General features: G+C 46.6%; 4 protein-coding genes across 6 annotated transcripts; 1 reads left to right on the plus strand and 3 right to left on the minus strand.

Annotated features, from left to right (window-relative positions):
• Window positions 1–455: 455 nt before the first annotated feature.
• LOC135585585 (uncharacterized) lies at window positions 456–3,761 on the minus strand. 2 transcript variants are annotated; one of them, XM_009400829.3, is made up of 4 exons: window positions 3,554–3,761; window positions 2,999–3,415; window positions 2,670–2,904; window positions 456–864 (listed from the first exon to the last, which is right to left on the minus strand). In XM_009400829.3, exons 1-3 carry the CDS (start codon window positions 3,662–3,664, stop codon window positions 2,713–2,715), a joined length of 720 nt encoding a protein of 239 aa, XP_009399104.2. In that variant the 5' UTR covers window positions 3,665–3,761; the 3' UTR covers window positions 456–864; window positions 2,670–2,712. The 2 variants fall into 2 exon arrangements, with proteins under 2 accessions (XP_009399104.2, XP_064963802.1); XM_065107730.1 differs by having other exon boundaries at window positions 3,515–3,759.
• An 869-nt stretch (window positions 3,762–4,630) lies between these two features.
• On the minus strand, window positions 4,631–5,686 carry LOC135611650 (dof zinc finger protein DOF3.4-like). Its single transcript, XM_065107288.1, has one exon. The coding sequence runs from the start codon at window positions 5,609–5,611 to the stop codon at window positions 4,934–4,936; it is 678 nt and encodes a 225-aa protein (XP_064963360.1). The 5' UTR covers window positions 5,612–5,686; the 3' UTR covers window positions 4,631–4,933.
• Window positions 5,687–8,020: 2,334 nt separating this feature from the next.
• LOC135612014 (CCG-binding protein 1-like) lies at window positions 8,021–10,132 on the minus strand. Its single transcript, XM_065107731.1, has 3 exons — window positions 9,835–10,132; window positions 8,611–8,684; window positions 8,021–8,520 (listed from the first exon to the last, which is right to left on the minus strand). The coding sequence occupies exons 1-3, from the start codon at window positions 10,073–10,075 to the stop codon at window positions 8,170–8,172; spliced, it is 666 nt and encodes a 221-aa protein (XP_064963803.1). The 5' UTR covers window positions 10,076–10,132; the 3' UTR covers window positions 8,021–8,169.
• Window positions 10,133–12,370: 2,238 nt separating this feature from the next.
• LOC103983590 (uncharacterized) lies at window positions 12,371–16,787 on the plus strand. Of its 2 annotated transcripts, none has more exons than XM_018826662.2 (2): window positions 12,371–13,014; window positions 13,155–16,787. In XM_018826662.2, the coding sequence occupies exon 2, from the start codon at window positions 13,191–13,193 to the stop codon at window positions 16,074–16,076; it is 2,886 nt and encodes a 961-aa protein (XP_018682207.2). In that variant the 5' UTR covers window positions 12,371–13,014; window positions 13,155–13,190; the 3' UTR covers window positions 16,077–16,787. The 2 variants fall into 2 exon arrangements, with proteins under 2 accessions (XP_018682207.2, XP_009399102.2); XM_009400827.3 differs by having other exon boundaries at window positions 12,371–13,001.
• Window positions 16,788–16,886: the final 99 nt, after the last annotated feature.

Here is a 16,886-nt window from a genome sequence, read left to right on the forward strand (position 1 = left end):
TGGCTATAAAATTATGAGTAGTCTGTAGAAATTTATACATATACCATATTCAAAATTTAAAGACCAAATATACTCTTTGGATACTTTGAAAGGTCTAAAATATCTCTTTTTTTATGAGTGCAAACGAGAAGCAATGCATAATGTAAATAACCCCAGCTTTCAAAATCTTCATATTTGCTCCGATTTTTTATTTATTTTTTTTTTTTTCAGTGCTGCCGTTGGCAAATATATTATTATTATTATTATTATTATCAGAGGGGGAGACTGTCCGACCTTGTAGGGGATGACGCGGCACACTGCCATTCGCTAGCCGCATCCCAATGTGGGTGCACATTTTTTGTGGGGCCCATATATATATATATTGGCTATACCTAACTCTAATGCATTTTTCCTTTCCAACCACATCGTTTCTTGCATGATTAACAATGGAGGCTGAAATGTTAGAGAGCCCGTGATCACAGAACATAACATGTTTTTAGTCTAATTGAACATAACATGCGTGATTGCCAAACAACAGGGAATCCCACGGCACCATTTGAACATCTTGTCATTCTTCAAGTGTGTTGGGTTCTAAAGCACTTAGTTGAGGTTTAGTGACTACAAACCTTTAGAGGACTGTTGACAGACTTTTTTGCTGTTGGTGCTGCGCGTAGATGGTTAACCTGATTGTATCTGCCAATGGTGCGCTAGGTTTTGATCATCAGAAGAAACTATGCAAAAAAAAGAGGAAGATCTTATATTTTAAGAAAGAAATCCTTCCTTCTTTCTCTTCTTTCCTTTCAAATTTCCTTCTCCCTGTCTTCTGCTCTTCGAAAAACCATAGGACTTTTCATAGACTAGCTGGTTTAGAAATTCTTCATGATGCTGCATAAAAGAATGTAGCTATAAAACAAATAATGGATACAACGAAGGAACGTGCATAAACATATCTATTATGACCAGGATAATATGGATTCATAGAATCTACCAGGAAAATTCAACTTTTATTTATAGTTTTTTATCACTGCCAAGTTATGGCGAGAAATCATCCACGCCCATAGTAAGTGAAAATAAAGAGGCAAATTTCATAAAAAATGATATAAAATATGCAAACAAATAAATGGTACCTAAATATAATAATAAATCATTAATCTACCTAATAGTTAAAACCATTTAAGTCTGGGCCAATTATTCGTCTTGACTGTGAACTTAAGCTGTTCCATGCTACCGTGAACAGGATGAGGAATCTCAAGCTAAATATTATATGCACATGAAGTAACCAACACTTGCAGAAAGTGATGATAAAGGGATTTAATCAAATATAGGTACAACATTTGTATTGTTTTATTACGGATGTTCTGTGGAATCCGATGATTAGCATTGAAAGGGCCTTACCGATGGCCAAAAATGAAAACTCTAAGTTTGTCAATTTTTATGAGAAAGCCTTGACGATCAAAAACAGCAGCAGAGCAAACATTTATTTAAAGAAGTCTGTTTCACTAGATGGAAATAAGAATAATGTGCCAGATAATGTTTGATGAACAATAGATCATAATTAAACAATAATGTCGGGTGGGTGCAGTTGAGACCAATGTAGCAAGAATTCCATATATCCTATTATAAAGCATAGCTTTGCATCTATTCCAAAAAGACACAAGGTCTGCAAGATGGCAATGCTCAGCATTGAGGGAGGGAGGGACCCAGGTAGACAAAACAATCATATTAGGAAAGGTAACATTGAGTTGAGCCATAAAGGATGAGTGTGAGAAACAAGATAATTAGATGAGCTGCCACAAGATTAACAATGCATATGAAGAAACGGCACGGCCATGATTCATAAAATTGCTTGTGAAGGATCCATTAACTTGAGTCAGAATCTGAGTGGACCTATAGAAGGATGAGGAGAAGACTTAGTGGTAGTCACCATGGGATATCACTTGATGTAAGGACCTGGAAAAACTTGCAAAAAACACAAGATGCAGCCCTCCAAAGTAAACTCTCTAGAGATATCACTTGATGTAGTTTATTTCACACGTCATCCGATAGCTCCATGCACTTTATCTTTATAGTGCTTCTTTAGTAACAAGCAATCAACTTCTGAGGTCTTACTTACATCACCATATTATGTGTTAAACATCTGATGAAATCTTAGACAATTTTCAATTTCCCCACGGCGTTTGAACAGCATATATGAAAGACAGAAGAGTGTTTCTTAAATATCCTTAAAGCTACTTGCTGCCCTGGTGCCATGACATGATACCAATCAAACAGCCCAATACTAAACACATTTGGATCACCTTATTCAGCAATTGATTCATAAATAACAATCACTTTATTTTAAATTTCACTTGTTCTCTGTCAAGGCTGTTGCTTCCGTCACAAATCCCGATATATAAATGACTACCAATTAAAATACTCATTTTCCAAATTGATCCAACTTTGTTCTTTAGTTGCATCTAAGAAGGCTATCGTGCAACAAAGCTAAAAGAAGATCGAGTTAATCAGCCAGTTGTCAGTTTAGGAAAGAAGAGGCCGAGTAATTAATATACGAGGCAGTCTGTTCCGGTTATGCCAAATGATCACGCTAGGAAAAAGAAAGAAAAAATAATTGCTACATTATACTACAATATGAAAGATCTGCTTGTACCTCGATTCCACCTACAGTGAACTTATTATGAGGAGATAAATACCTGTTCTTTAAACCGTACAAAGATGAGCCAAATAAACAACCACTTATAAAGAAGCTCCTGGTACCGCATTAGGCCTTCTGTACCACATAAATATTAGCCAAATAGTCCTCCAAAGACCACCATTAGCAAGGTGAGGAATTAATAACCGCCCCCAGTATGGATAAGACGGGCCGGGCAATTTGAGCAATGCGAAGAAGCTCGCAATCAGAAGCAAATGCCAGGGAAGCCCTCCTTCCTAAGGAAGGCAACCAAACGTTAGAAGCACATTGGTATCAGGAGCAAGGCTCATAAACTCCGACGAACAAGAAACAATCGAGTATCAATCAAACCTTGAGATCTGACGAAAACTGCTCGGCAGCATCCTTAAGGCACCCAGCAACTGCAAACCCAACGACGACCGGAATCGGTATCACACCCATCTTTCTCTCATGGGCGCAGTATGACATCTCGCTGAGGGAAGTGACGGCTAGAAGAGGCACACTGAGATACTTGGCAACCGCCCAGACAAGCTCACAGATGATGTTCTGAAAGCTCCATAGCACTCTCATCCAGGGAAAGCTCTTAACTGGTTGAGGAAATCCATCGAACAGCTTACGGATGGCATCCATACTTAATCTCGTCGAACCATCAGAATCCCCAGAAGCTGCTGCACTCATCGCAAGCGGAACGACGCATCTCCCGCCACGGGACTTGGAAAAGCCGCAACTTCCTGTTGTCGGAGGCAGGGATAGAATTGGCCGTTGGACCTGTACGAGAGTGAGAAATCGTGAGGATGAATAGTCAAGATTTGATGCGCACGAACCACGGGAAGTGAATGAATAGAAAAAGAAGAAGAGAATTTTAACAGCCACAAGAGATTGGGCCAAAAGTGATGCGGGATTTGCCGTGGATATGCGAAAAGCGGCGTAGACATTTGGCTTCGGAGCGGCTGGGCTCGATGAGGAAGGACGAGGAGGTGGCGGGGGAAGGCGGAGCGGGGAGAGAAGGGAAGACATCGCCTCGGCCGACGGCTGGGAGTTGGCGAACCCCGGTCTGCTCTATCGGTGTTGAGGGATTAGCCTATTCCTAGGAGCCGACCTAGTTATCCCCGGCGTGCACGAGAAGAGGAGGTCATGAGGGCATCTCGTAAGCACGTGCCACGCGTGTGGCTGGCTCTATTTGGTTGGCAACGGGTATTGCTTTGAACTCAATTAAATTTAATCTTTATTTAGATTTTTGGGAGAAATCCATAAATCAAACGCGGAGTTTAATAGATGACAAATTTATAGCTTCAATTTATTTTTTCTTACGATGAAAATAGCTCCTATAATCATGTTGGTGTAAACAACTTTAAGCCGTAGTCTCGGGGCCGATGCGGCTTGGTTCGGATCCGAATGACGAGGATCTTATTCAAGGTCTCTCGGGGTTGCTGATGTGGGCGATCGTGCGGATCGGATCACATCGGGGCTCGTCGAGATATCCCGTATGAAAGGGTCCTTCTCCTCAACGTTGGTGGGGAAGTAGCTCCGTCTTCATACCCGCACACAGGTCAGGTCGAAGCTCAGCCCAACCCCTCCGACGGTCCAGTCAGATGAAGTGAAAAGGTCTTTTTTTATGTGTTTCCTCCCCCCTACTTCTCTCGGGAGCGGGGTTTTTATAGGGTGACTTGCTGTGTCTGTTGTGCAGGGAGTAGGATCGTACTCCCGGTCACGTCTAACAGCGGTGTTGGCATGACGTGAAGGATTGGGCCCGAGCAGGACGTTAATACGTCTCGGTCGACGTTCTAATCCGTTTGACCAGGTGCTGTCCGGTCGATCGAGACGTGATGTGTCATCTGGGGCAGCTGACGTCAGTCCGAGTCTTATCGCCATTATTATCCTCGTGAAAGCATAAACAAATCTTCCATTCGTTGGCACGGATGAATTATGTCGTTCCGTTCGATTTGCTAATTAGAAAGATTGATTACGTAAACACAGTGGTGCTTAAAATGAATTAGGCCGTCTAAATAAAAACCAGGAGGCATGATTAGAAGCAGTAACAACGTCAATTATACACTAAACTCGGTAAGGATTAGCACGTACTTAACCTAACCAACTCCTCCCTCAAATCCCACACCCTAACCAGTACTGTCTAATCCGCCTCCACACACGTCCTGAGATGTTCGACGTGATCGACATGCATGAGCTATGTGCCGTACAACCCGAGACGGACGCCTGCGAGCAACACGCCGTGGGCCGTCCATAAGGAAACCAAAACTGGAATGACCCCGCCGATCCGCCGCCCGGTTAGCTCACCTCCCTCGCCGGCCCGGCTCCACCCTCCGCCGGAGCGGAGATGGCGAGGTCCGGCCACGCCGCCTCGGCCGGGCCCGTGCCCGGAGCCGCGAGGCAGTCCCCTCCCCCGCCGTTGCCGACCCGCCACGCTTCCGCGGCCTCGTCCAGCAGCGACGGCGGCCACAGTAGGGTGGGCGCCAGCCCGAAACCCATCTCCTCCGCAGCGCCGGCGCCGCACCCGAGCCCCAGACCGAGCCCGAGGCCGAAGCCGCCCCGGCAGGAGAGGAACGGCTCGTCGAGCCCCAGGAGCCCGGCCTGGACCGGGCCGCTGGGGAGCAGTGGGCCTTGCCCGAGTTCCGCGGACTGCGGCGCCGGCAGAGGGTGGCCAGGGAGAGCGCGGCCGGGCCTCAAAGCCGCGACGACGACGGCGTCGGCGGCGGCGGGGCCCGGGGAGGGGCGGAGGCGCTTGCGGGAGGAGCCGCCGATGGGGACGTTTCGGAGGGAGCCGCCGAGGGTCCAGTAGCGGCGGCACGACTTGCAGAAGTGGCGGGGCTGTGACATGTTGTAGTTGTTGTAGTAGCAGAACTTGGTGTCCCGCGACTCGCACCGCGGGCACCTCTCCCTCGCCTCCGCCACGGCCGGCTTTCCCTCCGCCGGCCGTCGCCGCCCCTCTCTGGACTCCACTGGCATCCCGATCGGTTCACCCTCTCGCTTCTCAGATTCTCCCTGAACACGGTTTAAGATGTCAAAGCGTGGGTGGTTGTGGGGTTCGCTCTCAGGGTTTATGGGCGCTACAGTTGGCGTTTATATGGATAAGGAGAGTCTCATTGGGAGGCGCAAGGAAGAAAGAGACGAACATATTCCACGTCGCTGTCTCCTCGTGTACGGAGTGGCTTCAAAGGCTGAGTTGATGAGGAGGGATCCCTTAAATCGCCGTGGACACTAGTGATTAAGGCGAGGAGAAGCTGATCACTTTTGGCTTTGGTTTGGCGTCTCCATCCGCTCTCTTTCCTGCCTTCAATCACGGTCATATCTGAACGAGAACAGTTTCACAACAGTGTGTGAGATATCTATCGCACTCCATTCTTGAGGCAGCGTCCGTGGCCAGTAGTCGACCAGTGTTCATATTGCAGTAAGCATCTCTGCCGGGGGAGCGGGAAGGTGGCCGCCTGAGGCCATGCCATGTGGGGGCGGTCGCTGCCTCAGCCACAGGATTCCGGGGCCCCACCTGAGCTTCCAGTAGCCGACTGACACGCTGGGACGGCTGACTGGATGCTGCGGGAGTAGGCGCCATGGCCGCTGCTGCAACCTTGGCTGCTAGCATTTGGAATCTTCTGACATGGTGGATCGAGGGAGGAGCTCTTTCCCATTGGTATGTTGGCATGGCGTGGATACGGAGGAGAGGGTGGGAGGAGATAACCCCTCCTGCACGAGGACGAAAGCCCCAGTCTGATCATGAGCTCCGCAACAGGCCTCTGTCACTGTTAACCAAAACAGTGCTAGCATCAGTGTACGAAGAATGATACAGTATACATATATACACACACATCTCAACCCACCGAGTAATTCTTGCACACAAACATCATCTTTCTCTCACTTTTTACCAAGTGTTAACATCAATTACAGACGCAAGCTGAGCTCCAACAATGGACACCGAACGTGGATGAAGTTGCAAAAGATATGGATCGACAAAGGAGAGGATAGCGGATGTGACTGTCACTGCCTGATCTCACAGGCCCCCATTTATACATGAGCGTACAGCACCAACATGCATGAATGGCATCTACAAGTCATTTCATGTCAGTCTCTACGACCGCCTGCTGTCGTCGAGTCCTTATCGAACACATGATGCATGTTTGAATGGAGAAAATTGAATCTTCTTCTCCTTATCAAAAGCATGTGAGAGATGATCATTTCTTTCACTTTTTTAGATCAAACAAAAAGATCGATTTAACGGTCGTGATGTCGTTATTTAGAACACTGCACCTTCCGCCATATAAAAGAAGAGGAAAAGAAGAACGCCTACATGAGAGCTGTACTGAGTAGCGGAGAAGGGATTGGTAAGCGAGAGGTGGGAGCGGGTGACAGGATCCTGGCGCAGCAATAATTGAGGGGAGGGGAGGGAGGGAGCTCGGGAATGCGCCGAGCTCGAGGAGCGGATTCGCTGCTGACGGGTGGCGGTGAGGTGCGGTACGGCGCGGGGAGGCTGACGGGGCGCTGTAGACGACGACAGCCACTCCACCGTCGCGTTCACGGGCTCCTCGGTCACGCCGCCGAGGGCCGGGAGGACTGGCCCGCCACCCGAGGAGTCGTTCGAGGTGGGGTGGTGGCTGGCAAGCTGCCGCCCCCGGGCCCGGGTGCGTTCACGGCTGCCTGGGGAGGCGGGGAACGGACGCGCGTTGCGCCCCCTCTTGACGTCCCTGGACCGACGGCATGCTACTGCTCCCGACCATCATGCCGCTGTTGCTTTTGAGGGAACCTTTGGATGCTGTGGCTGTTGATCGCCACAATGATAAAGCCAATCATCTACATGATGTTTGGGGGACACCAACAAATGGCAATAGGCTAACGTACAATGGCCCTTCTTTCTTTTCTGTATAGGTTGCTTCGTGTATGTTTGTCATTTGGAGACACAGTAATTCTTACATGACAACTGATAAGATTGTTTCCTGTTATTCTTCTTATATTTTCCTATTATTCTTATTCCTACTATATCTTTAAATTACATAGATGTCTTGATTTTAAAGATGAGTTTCTGTTTTATTGCAAGGAAAGAAAGGAGGAAAACAAAAATACAAAAAAAAGGGTTGATTGGGAGGTGAAAAATAAGATATTGGTGTTTGGTTTATGGAAATGATTGAGGAATAATGAGACTTGGTTCTTTGTAGGGATTTAAACAATCCAATCATCCTCCTCTTCACCTTGGTGGTGGTTTAGCAGTGTCTCTTAGGCTCATAAGCTCATGCTCAAGCACTGCACTACAAACAGGAATATATATTCATCATCCTTCACAAAAATAGCACTGGATGTAGCTTAGAGAGAGATTTCAACAGCTTAATTATCAGATGCAATCCAAATCAATGTTACACAAGTGGAGCATAGATAAGCTTTTCTTGTAACTTCATTACCTGTTCATTAACTTAACAGAGATAGAGTGATGAAGCCACACTCAGCTGCTCAACAACAACGATCATGACTAAACTAGCATGTACATGTGCCATACTTCAGCTGCTGATACCAGAAACAAATCAATCGGTCTCATGGTCTGGGGCTTGTGTGTACCAAGCAGGAAGCCTCCCTTTGCTTCTGAGTAGTTTGGTGAAAGGAGAATCAGGCATTCTGGCCTTTTCGGCTTCTTCAAGCTCTTCCGCCGTCGGGGGCAATCCATCTGGAACAGGAAAAGGTCTCTCTCTTTCGGTAACTGAGGTTACCGGTTTGGGTTGTGGAATTTCTTTTTCTTTCTTATTTAGCATTGCTCGTGGAATTTCTTTTTCTTTGTTATTTAGCATTGCTGTGAGGCCATGCAAATAGCCGATCAGCGACTTGATTCCACCAGCCTGCCATACAAACTTCTCCACATCTTCTTTTGGCAATTTCTCCTGCAATTATGCAAAAGAAAACAATGAGCGAAGAGCGATAACATCGTACAACACCTTAATAATTGGCCATTCTGTTCCAAGAACACATACTTCAAGATCTTTCAGCTCAAAATAGGCCCTCCAACAGCTGTGGCAATCATCACCTTCGAGTGTTGTGCAGTAATCTGCAAGAACAAGAAAGGTGGCATATATTAGCATGCCAAACGAAGTCTAACGAGAAGCAGGTATCTCTCCAACTCAATCTAACAAAATTGGAGAATCCCATCAATTAGTGAAGAAACAGGAATAGAAGACGCGAGCAACATGACATTTCTACTAGCTATTTAGAAACACCATGCTGTCATTTTGAATGGATGAAATGCTTGGGTGAATGCTACTAATATTTGGCATTGATGAAACAAAGTCGGTACAAACTTGGAAGAAGTACTGTAAAATAAATGATCCAGTGGTGACACTAATATAATAATAGTCCAGGGACATTATCCATTTATAATTTATGTGGCTCTTCATGAAGACCTGATCATGCCCTCAATGCAGATCATAAATCAATTTGTTCACATTTTAATCAAAACTTTACCATGTATGAACTCACTTGGATGAAGAATCAAAATTCAACCGCAACAAAAAGGGTCGGGTCACCTGGATGAACGAAATCAGAAACATCCTATGTATAACATGGAAGACACAAATCAGAGCTAGAAAAAAAAAAGTGGTTCTTTCTAGGACAAGATGACAAGAGCTAATAAAGGGTGTACAAGGTTCATTATGCTAAGATCAGAGACAGAATGATATGCACTCTCAAAGTTCTATATGCCCGTTTAGGCTACAACAGTCCAATACTAATCTCTGTCCTTTTGCTATCTCCCGAGCTTCCAATATTCATCAGTGACAAACATCTAAATTTTATGCCAGATGTGGATTCCTGAAAGATATCCCTAGGCAATTTATCTAATTTCACAGTTCAATATTGCAAATTGACGCGCAGATGAGGTCAGGCTTGCAAACATGTCACCTTGCTAATTATTACCTTTCTGGCTCGATTCAGTAATTAAGTAGATATTTACCATATCTTCGTCCGGAAGATTAGCTGATCGAAGGTGCAACAAGTCATTTCTAGCACAGATGTGCCTGTAAATCTAAGTAGTCGTTCTCAATTCCCATATTTTACTGTTTTTTAGTTCACAAGTAGAACCCTCAACATCAATTTAGGGCTAAAAAAATCACGACTTTAAGATAAATCAACAGTAACATTGTGTACACCCAAAACCGCAAAGACAAGAACACTAGAGAAACCAACGATTGCAGAGTGCGTACCGCCGAGGTCGTTCTTGGTCTTCTGCAAGAAAGGCGGATCCTTGAGCCACCGCTCGATGCGGCTCCTGCTGAAAGGCTCGAGCTTGGGGATGGACGCGTGGCTCCGCTGCGCGTCGCAGAGGACGGTCGATCTAGGGGCCGGCCTCGACGACCGCGACGAGAGGTCGGGCCCGGCGATCTCCAGCGCGAAGGCCGGACACGTATGGAGCGGCGGAGATCGGAGAGCAACCGATCCGAGCATCTTAGTCTTCCAATTCCTCCTCTTCGTCTCGGCGAGGCAGAGCTTTATGCAAGCAAAAGGAAGGATAAGGCACACTTTCATTAATAGCATTAATATCTTAAAAGATATTTTCTAAACATACGTCCAAAACAGAAACCGACAAAGGGACCCACGAAAGATGAGGCAAGGTATTACGTGACGTGGCAAGAAGGTGGGGTCGGGGTAGGAAAAACTGGGCGTGTTATTTTGATTTCTATTTTTCTGATCAGGTCAAACGGAGGGGGAGTAATCTGAGCCGTCGGAGACGAGCTAAACAGGGGAGCGATGCAGCGGGATACGGTCACCGTCTGCGAACCTTATCTTAATCCACATCTCCCCCGAGTTCACGGAGTTACATATGGCAGAATGGTGGACGTATCATCGGATGACGTGGCAGTCCGTAATTGGATGGCTCGATAGAAAATATCCTATGCAGAAAGAAGATATTTTATCGGACAACTTGTCTGCTGTGTTATGTGGATGAAGACGACGTAAGAGTAAGCACATCAACTGTTATGGTCTTTGGGCCAATCGTTATTTCTTTGCCGTGGCACCCTCCACTAAACGCATCAATGGATGTGGGCCAGGTTTCTTTCCATCTCCACCACCTGTTATGGTCTCCGAAGAAGACAACCGGCGGGGAACCCTAGAAGAAAGAGTGCACCGGGGAAGAACCGAGAGAACAGTGCCACAAACTTCTCTTCTTCTTTCTTCGACGCTTCAAACCATGCGTTCACGCCACCTTTTGGTTCCGAAACGAGGCATGCATCGGCTATCAACAAACACAAAAGAACAAACCACGAGGAGAATGGGGAAGTAGATTAATAGCCGCACGAGGAATTCCTCCTGCGTGAATCCTCCTGTTCTTCGTACATGCTCTCGTTTCGTGGTGGTGGTGGGTGGGGTTGTGACCTGTAACAAGACAAGCCGGGAAGCTCTCCCATGTATTTTAGTTTTGACAGACAGACTGCGGGCATCGATGAACAAAGAAGCTGCTGCTGATTGATATCAGATGGCTAATACAGGCTTAAAGTAACACACGAATTCCTGAGCATAAGCATCAGCAAAGTAGTTGCTAAGATCAAGGTCGCTGCTTGTGTGAGCCAAAGAGCCCCTCCCGTCTATCCGAGAGATCCATGGTCTTTGCACACACTTTCCAGCCAAGCTAGCCACCCTCAGGTGCAAATTTTGTGCTAATGGAGTCGATGCCGGTTCGTCTGCAACCCTACAATAAATAAAGTTCCAAGTTGCCTCTCTCCTGCTTGGACTTTCTTTTTTCCTTTGATGAAGAAGAAACTTACAAGGATACTTTGGTCAAACTTGTGCAAAGTCTTGTGCTTTGGGTGGATTAGTAAGATGGAGCAGTAGCAGCACGCAACGCAACCTGCGCTGACCTGCCAAAAATCTATTCCGATCTCAATGTCTTTGTCTTCAAAGCCCCCACAGGCTGACTTGCATGCGGTGATGGGATGGATGGATGGCTTATGGTCAACTTACACAACATTCTTTTTCCTAGTTAATACTCCCATTTGTATTAAACACACAGCAAGATATCAAATGACATTATCCACGGATCCAACCCAAATCATGAATATACCATTGTTGTGGTTTCAGGAAAGATGATGAGTGAATGATAGTCTAGAGGGTGGTGGTCCAATTCGAGCTGGTGATCGATTAAATTAGAATAGATGATCTCATGGCAACAAATTTCAATGGGAGTGTCACCTTGTCACCCTGACAGCACAAAGCATGCTTGACTTTGCTTTGTGGACTTTTAGATGGTTTGTTGCCAATGCCCAAAGCTATGATTCGGGAACAATAATTTCATATGGCCTCTGCTTCTCATATCTCATGGCCACAATGAACCACTGTTTGTCGCAAAGAGACTGTGCTTAGCTACAACTAAAGGTCAAACCCAAGCAAGTAAGACCTGCAATCACTTAATGTGTCCTCTGGGACTTTGGCAAGTGTTCTTGGATTCATTCATGGATGGTGAGTGGTTGACTTCTAGCCGAAACCACGACATTTATTTGGCAACACGTCCACCACCTCATGCGGCACACCCCCCTGAGGTCCGACTACATGTCGTTTAGTGGATGCTCGATAACAAGTCAATGAGCATCGCACTGGTGTAAGAACAGTATAAAGTTAATCGAACGATGAGCTCGATTGTCTGTTTCTGTTTGTTTATTTGGTTTACTGTTTCCTTTTACTGATGATAGTTGAGGCGGAGGAGAAAGTGGGGGCAGCAAGTAGTTTCGTGTTGTGGTGGTGGTGGCTACAGTGGGCAGGGAAGGGTAGCGGGAGCACATAATCACTGGCATGTTTGTATGGATTGGCCATTGGAGTAATGGAGCTGATGGCCTGCTTTTAATATTTTGCAGGGAGGGAGTTGGTGGAGATAAGCAAGGAAAGAAAGAGAATATAGAAAGAGAGGGAAGGGAGGAGGGGCAAGCACAGAGGAGTGGGGAGTGGAGAGTGAAGCAGAGATCATCCTCGATGGTGTGGCAGTGTTTAAGATGGGAAAGATCTGCTCTTTGATCGAGTTGTTGAGGCTTTGCTGGATCTCCATTGCTTCCTTCTTCCTGGACCTTGTCCTGGTGGAGTTCGGCTCTTTGACCTCCTCTGATCTGGTGGAGGAAAAGGAAAAGGGGGTTGTGCTGAGGAATCATATTCTTTCTCTCCCTCTATTTTGCAGCTCTTGATTCCCTTCCTTTTTCCCCCCCTCTGCTCTTCTCCTTTTATCTGAGTGTGGTCTTCTCTTTGACAAATGAGGTTGGAGTCTTCACAAAGTTGGCACCTTTGGGCGATTTCAATGGAATCTCGGAGATTTTGAGTTTGAATGTTGCTCTTTTTAATCTCCTCCTTACCATTCGCAAAAGCAAAAGTTTGCCGAATCTCAATTTAGGTTTCTTTTCTTGGTTCGCTCTTTTGCCCCTCAAATCTCATCTTGATCACCTTGGAGCTTGTGTTTCTGAAAGAAAGCTCAGATCTTTACCCTTTTTGTGCTCTTTTGAAGAGCGGTTTTTGATCTGATTCTGATGAACTGATGGCCTTCTAGGGTTCTTGGCTGGGAGAGCTTCGGTGAGCAGCACTCATGCATCTCTCTCTATGGAAGCCCATCTCACACTGCGCCGCCCTGATCCTCGACAGGAAGAACCGGTGGCAAGATGGCGGCGCCGGCAAGGGCCTGTCGGAGGAGGAGGCCAGGCGGCGACCCTCAATGCTCCGGCAGCTGCAGGAGAACAAACTCCGTGAGGCCCTGGAGGAGGCCTCCGAGGACGGCTCCCTATTCAAGTCCCAGGACATGGACCCCGGGACCTTCGGCAACCCCGACGACGGCTCCATCAGCCGGTCGAGATCGCTCGCTCGCCTCCGTGCCCAGCGGGAGTTCCTCCAGGCCACCGCCCTCGCCGCGGAGCGCACGTTCCTCACTGCTGATTCCATTCCCGCCCTCGATGAGGCTTTGTCCAAGTTCGTCACCATGTATCCCAAGTACGTTTCTTCGAACAAGATCGACAGGCTGAGATTGGACGAGTATTGCCACCTTTCGGACACCGGCGCCAAGGTATGTCTCGACTACTGCGGCTTTGGCTTGTTCTCCTACCTTCAGAGCTTCCAGAGCTGGGAGTCTTCGGCTGTTAGCCTCTCCGAGATCACTGCTAACTTGACCAACCATTCTTTGTACGGCGGCGCTGAGAAAGGCACCGCCGAGCACGACATCAAGACTCGGATAATGGACTACCTCAACATTCCCGAGAACGAGTATGGTTTGGTTTTCACTTTCAGCAGAGGTTCTGCTTTTAAATTGCTCGCAGAGACTTACCCATTTCATACGAACAAGAAGTTGCTGACGATGTTCGATCACGAAAGCCAGTCTGTGAATTGGATGGCTCAGAGTGCGAGGGAGAAGGGAGCCAAGGTGTACAGCGCATGGTTCAAGTGGCCGACGCTCAAGCTCTGTTCCACGGAGTTGAGGAAGCAGATCTCTGGCAAGAGGAGGAGGAAGAAGGACTCGGCTGCTGGGCTCTTTGTGTTCCCAGTCCAGTCTAGAGTGACTGGAGCAAAGTACTCGTACCAGTGGATGGCTTTGGCTCAGCAGAATAATTGGCATGTGTTGCTTGATGCTGGATCTTTGGGCCCCAAGGACATGGATTCTCTCGGACTGTCGCTCTTCCGGCCAGATTTCATTATCACGTCGTTCTACCGCGTGTTTGGGTTTGATCCAACTGGTTTTGGATGTCTCCTGATCAAGAAATCTGTGATAGGAAGCTTGCAGAAGCAGAATGGTGGTACCGGATCAGGAATGGTGAGGATTGTTCCTGTGTTTCCTCAATATTTGAGTGACTCGGTGGATCGTCTGGATGTACCGGATGGAATCGAAGATGAAACTATCGACGGGAATGATGAATCTTTCATGCCCGACACTCACAGAGGATCGCAGTTGCCTGCTTTTTCAGGTGCATTCACTTCAGCTCAAGTGAGAGATGTGTTCGAGAGTGAGAATGATCAGGACAACAGCTCCGACCGTGATGGGGTGAGTACAATCTTTGAGGAGACCGAGAGCATTTCAGTTGGAGAGGTCATAAAGAGCCCAGTTTTTAGTGAGGACGAATCATCCGACAGCTCCTTCTGGATTGAATTAGGTCAGAGTCCATTGGGATCAGACCATTCAGGGCAGTCGAACAAGGGGAAGTTGGGGTCTCCAACTCCACCTTCATGGTTTACCGGAAGGAAGAATCATAAAATGGTGTCACCAAAACTTGTTTCTAGTATGTCGAAGAGCCCCATAGGTGATGATCATGTGCTATCCTTTGATGCAGCTGTCTTATCAGTCTCACAAGAACTAGACCATGCGAGGGAAGACCCAGGAGAAGGACCTTCACAAAATGGGCCAAAGCATGCACGCTTCCAGCGCGTGGGTGAGATTGAGGAAGAACCCAAGGTAAAAGAAGCAACGGGAAAACGAGCTGTTAAGTTTTCTTCTGCCAATGGGAGGATTGCTAGCTCAAGTTCTGTTTTCGGATGGCACGCTGGTCATGAGAATGGCTCAACTTCTGAAATATACCCTGAAAGCCATATCGAGGTGAAAGAGAGTGCCATAAGAAGGGAAACAGAAGGTGAGTTTCGGCTGTTAGGAAGGAGGGAGGGAAATAACAACAGGTTTGCAGGCAGTAAATTCTTAAGCGTGCAAGAGAATGAACGGGCGTCGAGCATGGATCGGAGGGTATCCTTCAGCATGGAGGATAACAGTGCTACAGGATTTTCTTATCGTAATTCCGATGCAGGTGAAGCATCCGGTGATGCACCAGAGTATGATGAGGGCGATGATGATGATGCCATTTGTGATGGTGATGACAATGATGCCATTTGTGATGGTGATGATGATGATGCTCAAGAGTGGGCAAGATTAGAGCCTGAAATAATTTGCAGACACCTTGATCATGTGAACATGATGGGTCTCAACAAAACAACTCTAAGATTACGGTATCTGATCAACTGGCTTGTTACATCGTTGCTGCAGTTGCGATTACGAGATTCAGCTGGGGACACCGGTTTGCTTCTTGTCCAGATCTATGGCCCAAAGATCAAATACGAAAGGGGTGCAGCTGTGGCATTCAATGTGAAGGATGATAGTGGGGCGGTGATCAAACCAGAGATTGTTCAAAAGCTGGCCGAGAAAAATGGTCTTTCCTTGGGCATTGGCTATCTTAGTCATATAAGGGTCATGGACAATCAGAAACATTTACATGGAGAAGCTTCAACTGATGCTTCCTTGTATCGTCCTGCAAATAGTCGCCACGATAATAAGAATAACAGTAAGAATGTTGTGATCAGAGTGGAGGTCGTTACTGCTTCGCTTGGGTACCTCACAAACTTTGAGGATGTTTACAGGATGTGGGCATTTGTGGCCAAGTTTCTGGATCCATCATTTGCTGAGACCGATAGATTATCCACCATTGCGGAGACTTCAGAAACATAGCCAGTGAAATATGTGTTTTTGCAGATTTTTACAAGATTCCAGTGCGACCAGCAACCTCCTACGCTGCTCAAACCAACAGAAACAGTCATGAACATTGTGATCAGGAGATGCAGATAATTAAAAATACAAGGGGAAAATGCAATCCATTTATGTTTCTCTTATGTGTTCTCAATAGTTTCCCTGTTTGGGAGAATGATAATTTGTGGTGCTTCAGGCCAACCTATATTCATTCTTGTCTTTTCGAGGTATCCATCATTTTGTTTGATGTAGAGTTTGAGGGGGCAAACCATGGCATCACAATGAGGTTGCTCCTTTGCATCACGAATGACTAGGGTTCGATCAATGGAAACAGCCTCACCACTTGTATATGTGAGATCGCGGGTATCACCCTTCACCAAACGGCACGGCCCTTGGGTGGGAGCTCGTGTGCCGTCCGGGCTACCCTTTCTTTTTCCACAGTTTGCTTAAGCAATATGTAGAATCACAAAGTCATGAATGGATTTCTGTGTCAAATATATAGAATCACAAGGCAGAATATAGATTCTCATCATTCTGATTGGAAGATGGAACACTGCTCTCACTCTTTATGTGTGTGTTTGTTTTATATCTGTAACTGTTGCTTTGTGGGATGCTTTGGAAGAGCTTTTGATGTGTAGTATTCTCTTTTAATAGTGTAATTTCTGCTATACAGTAAACCTTGATCTCTGTCTATATGGTATTTCTGCTGAAACATGGTCACTTTAGTAATTGTCAGAAATCAATAGATTGGCTGGAATCAGGATTAGTCCTGATTGAATGATTTGCTAATTA

The sequence above is a fragment of the Musa acuminata genome, chromosome BXJ2-5, assembly GCF_036884655.1.
Source record: "Musa acuminata AAA Group cultivar baxijiao chromosome BXJ2-5, Cavendish_Baxijiao_AAA, whole genome shotgun sequence".
Lineage (NCBI taxonomy): Eukaryota > Viridiplantae > Streptophyta > Magnoliopsida > Zingiberales > Musaceae > Musa > Musa acuminata.

Bases quoted from the DNA above. Each gene is read 5' to 3' on its own strand.
- LOC135585585 (XM_065107730.1), bottom strand. From the start codon at position 3,664: ATGTCTTCCCTTCTCTCCCCGCTCCGCCTTCCCCCGCCACCTCCTCGT. The intron at 3,416-3,514 runs GTTAAAATTCTC...ACTCTCGTACAG, and splicing joins TGGCCCAATCTCTTGTGGCT to GTCCAACGGCCAATTCTATC. The intron at 2,905-2,998 runs GTTTGATTGATA...TGCCTTCCTTAG, and splicing joins AGTTTTCGTCAGATCTCAAG to GAAGGAGGGCTTCCCTGGCA.
- LOC135611650 (XM_065107288.1), bottom strand. From the start codon at position 5,611: ATGCCAGTGGAGTCCAGAGAGGGGCGGCGACGGCCGGCGGAGGGAAAG.
- LOC135612014 (XM_065107731.1), bottom strand. From the start codon at position 10,075: ATGCTCGGATCGGTTGCTCTCCGATCTCCGCCGCTCCATACGTGTCCG. The intron at 8,685-9,834 runs GTACGCACTCTG...TTGTTCTTGCAG, and splicing joins GACCAAGAACGACCTCGGCG to ATTACTGCACAACACTCGAA. The intron at 8,521-8,610 runs GTATGTGTTCTT...GCATAATTGCAG, and splicing joins TTGAGCTGAAAGATCTTGAA to GAGAAATTGCCAAAAGAAGA.
- LOC103983590 (XM_018826662.2), top strand. From the start codon at position 13,191: ATGCATCTCTCTCTATGGAAGCCCATCTCACACTGCGCCGCCCTGATC.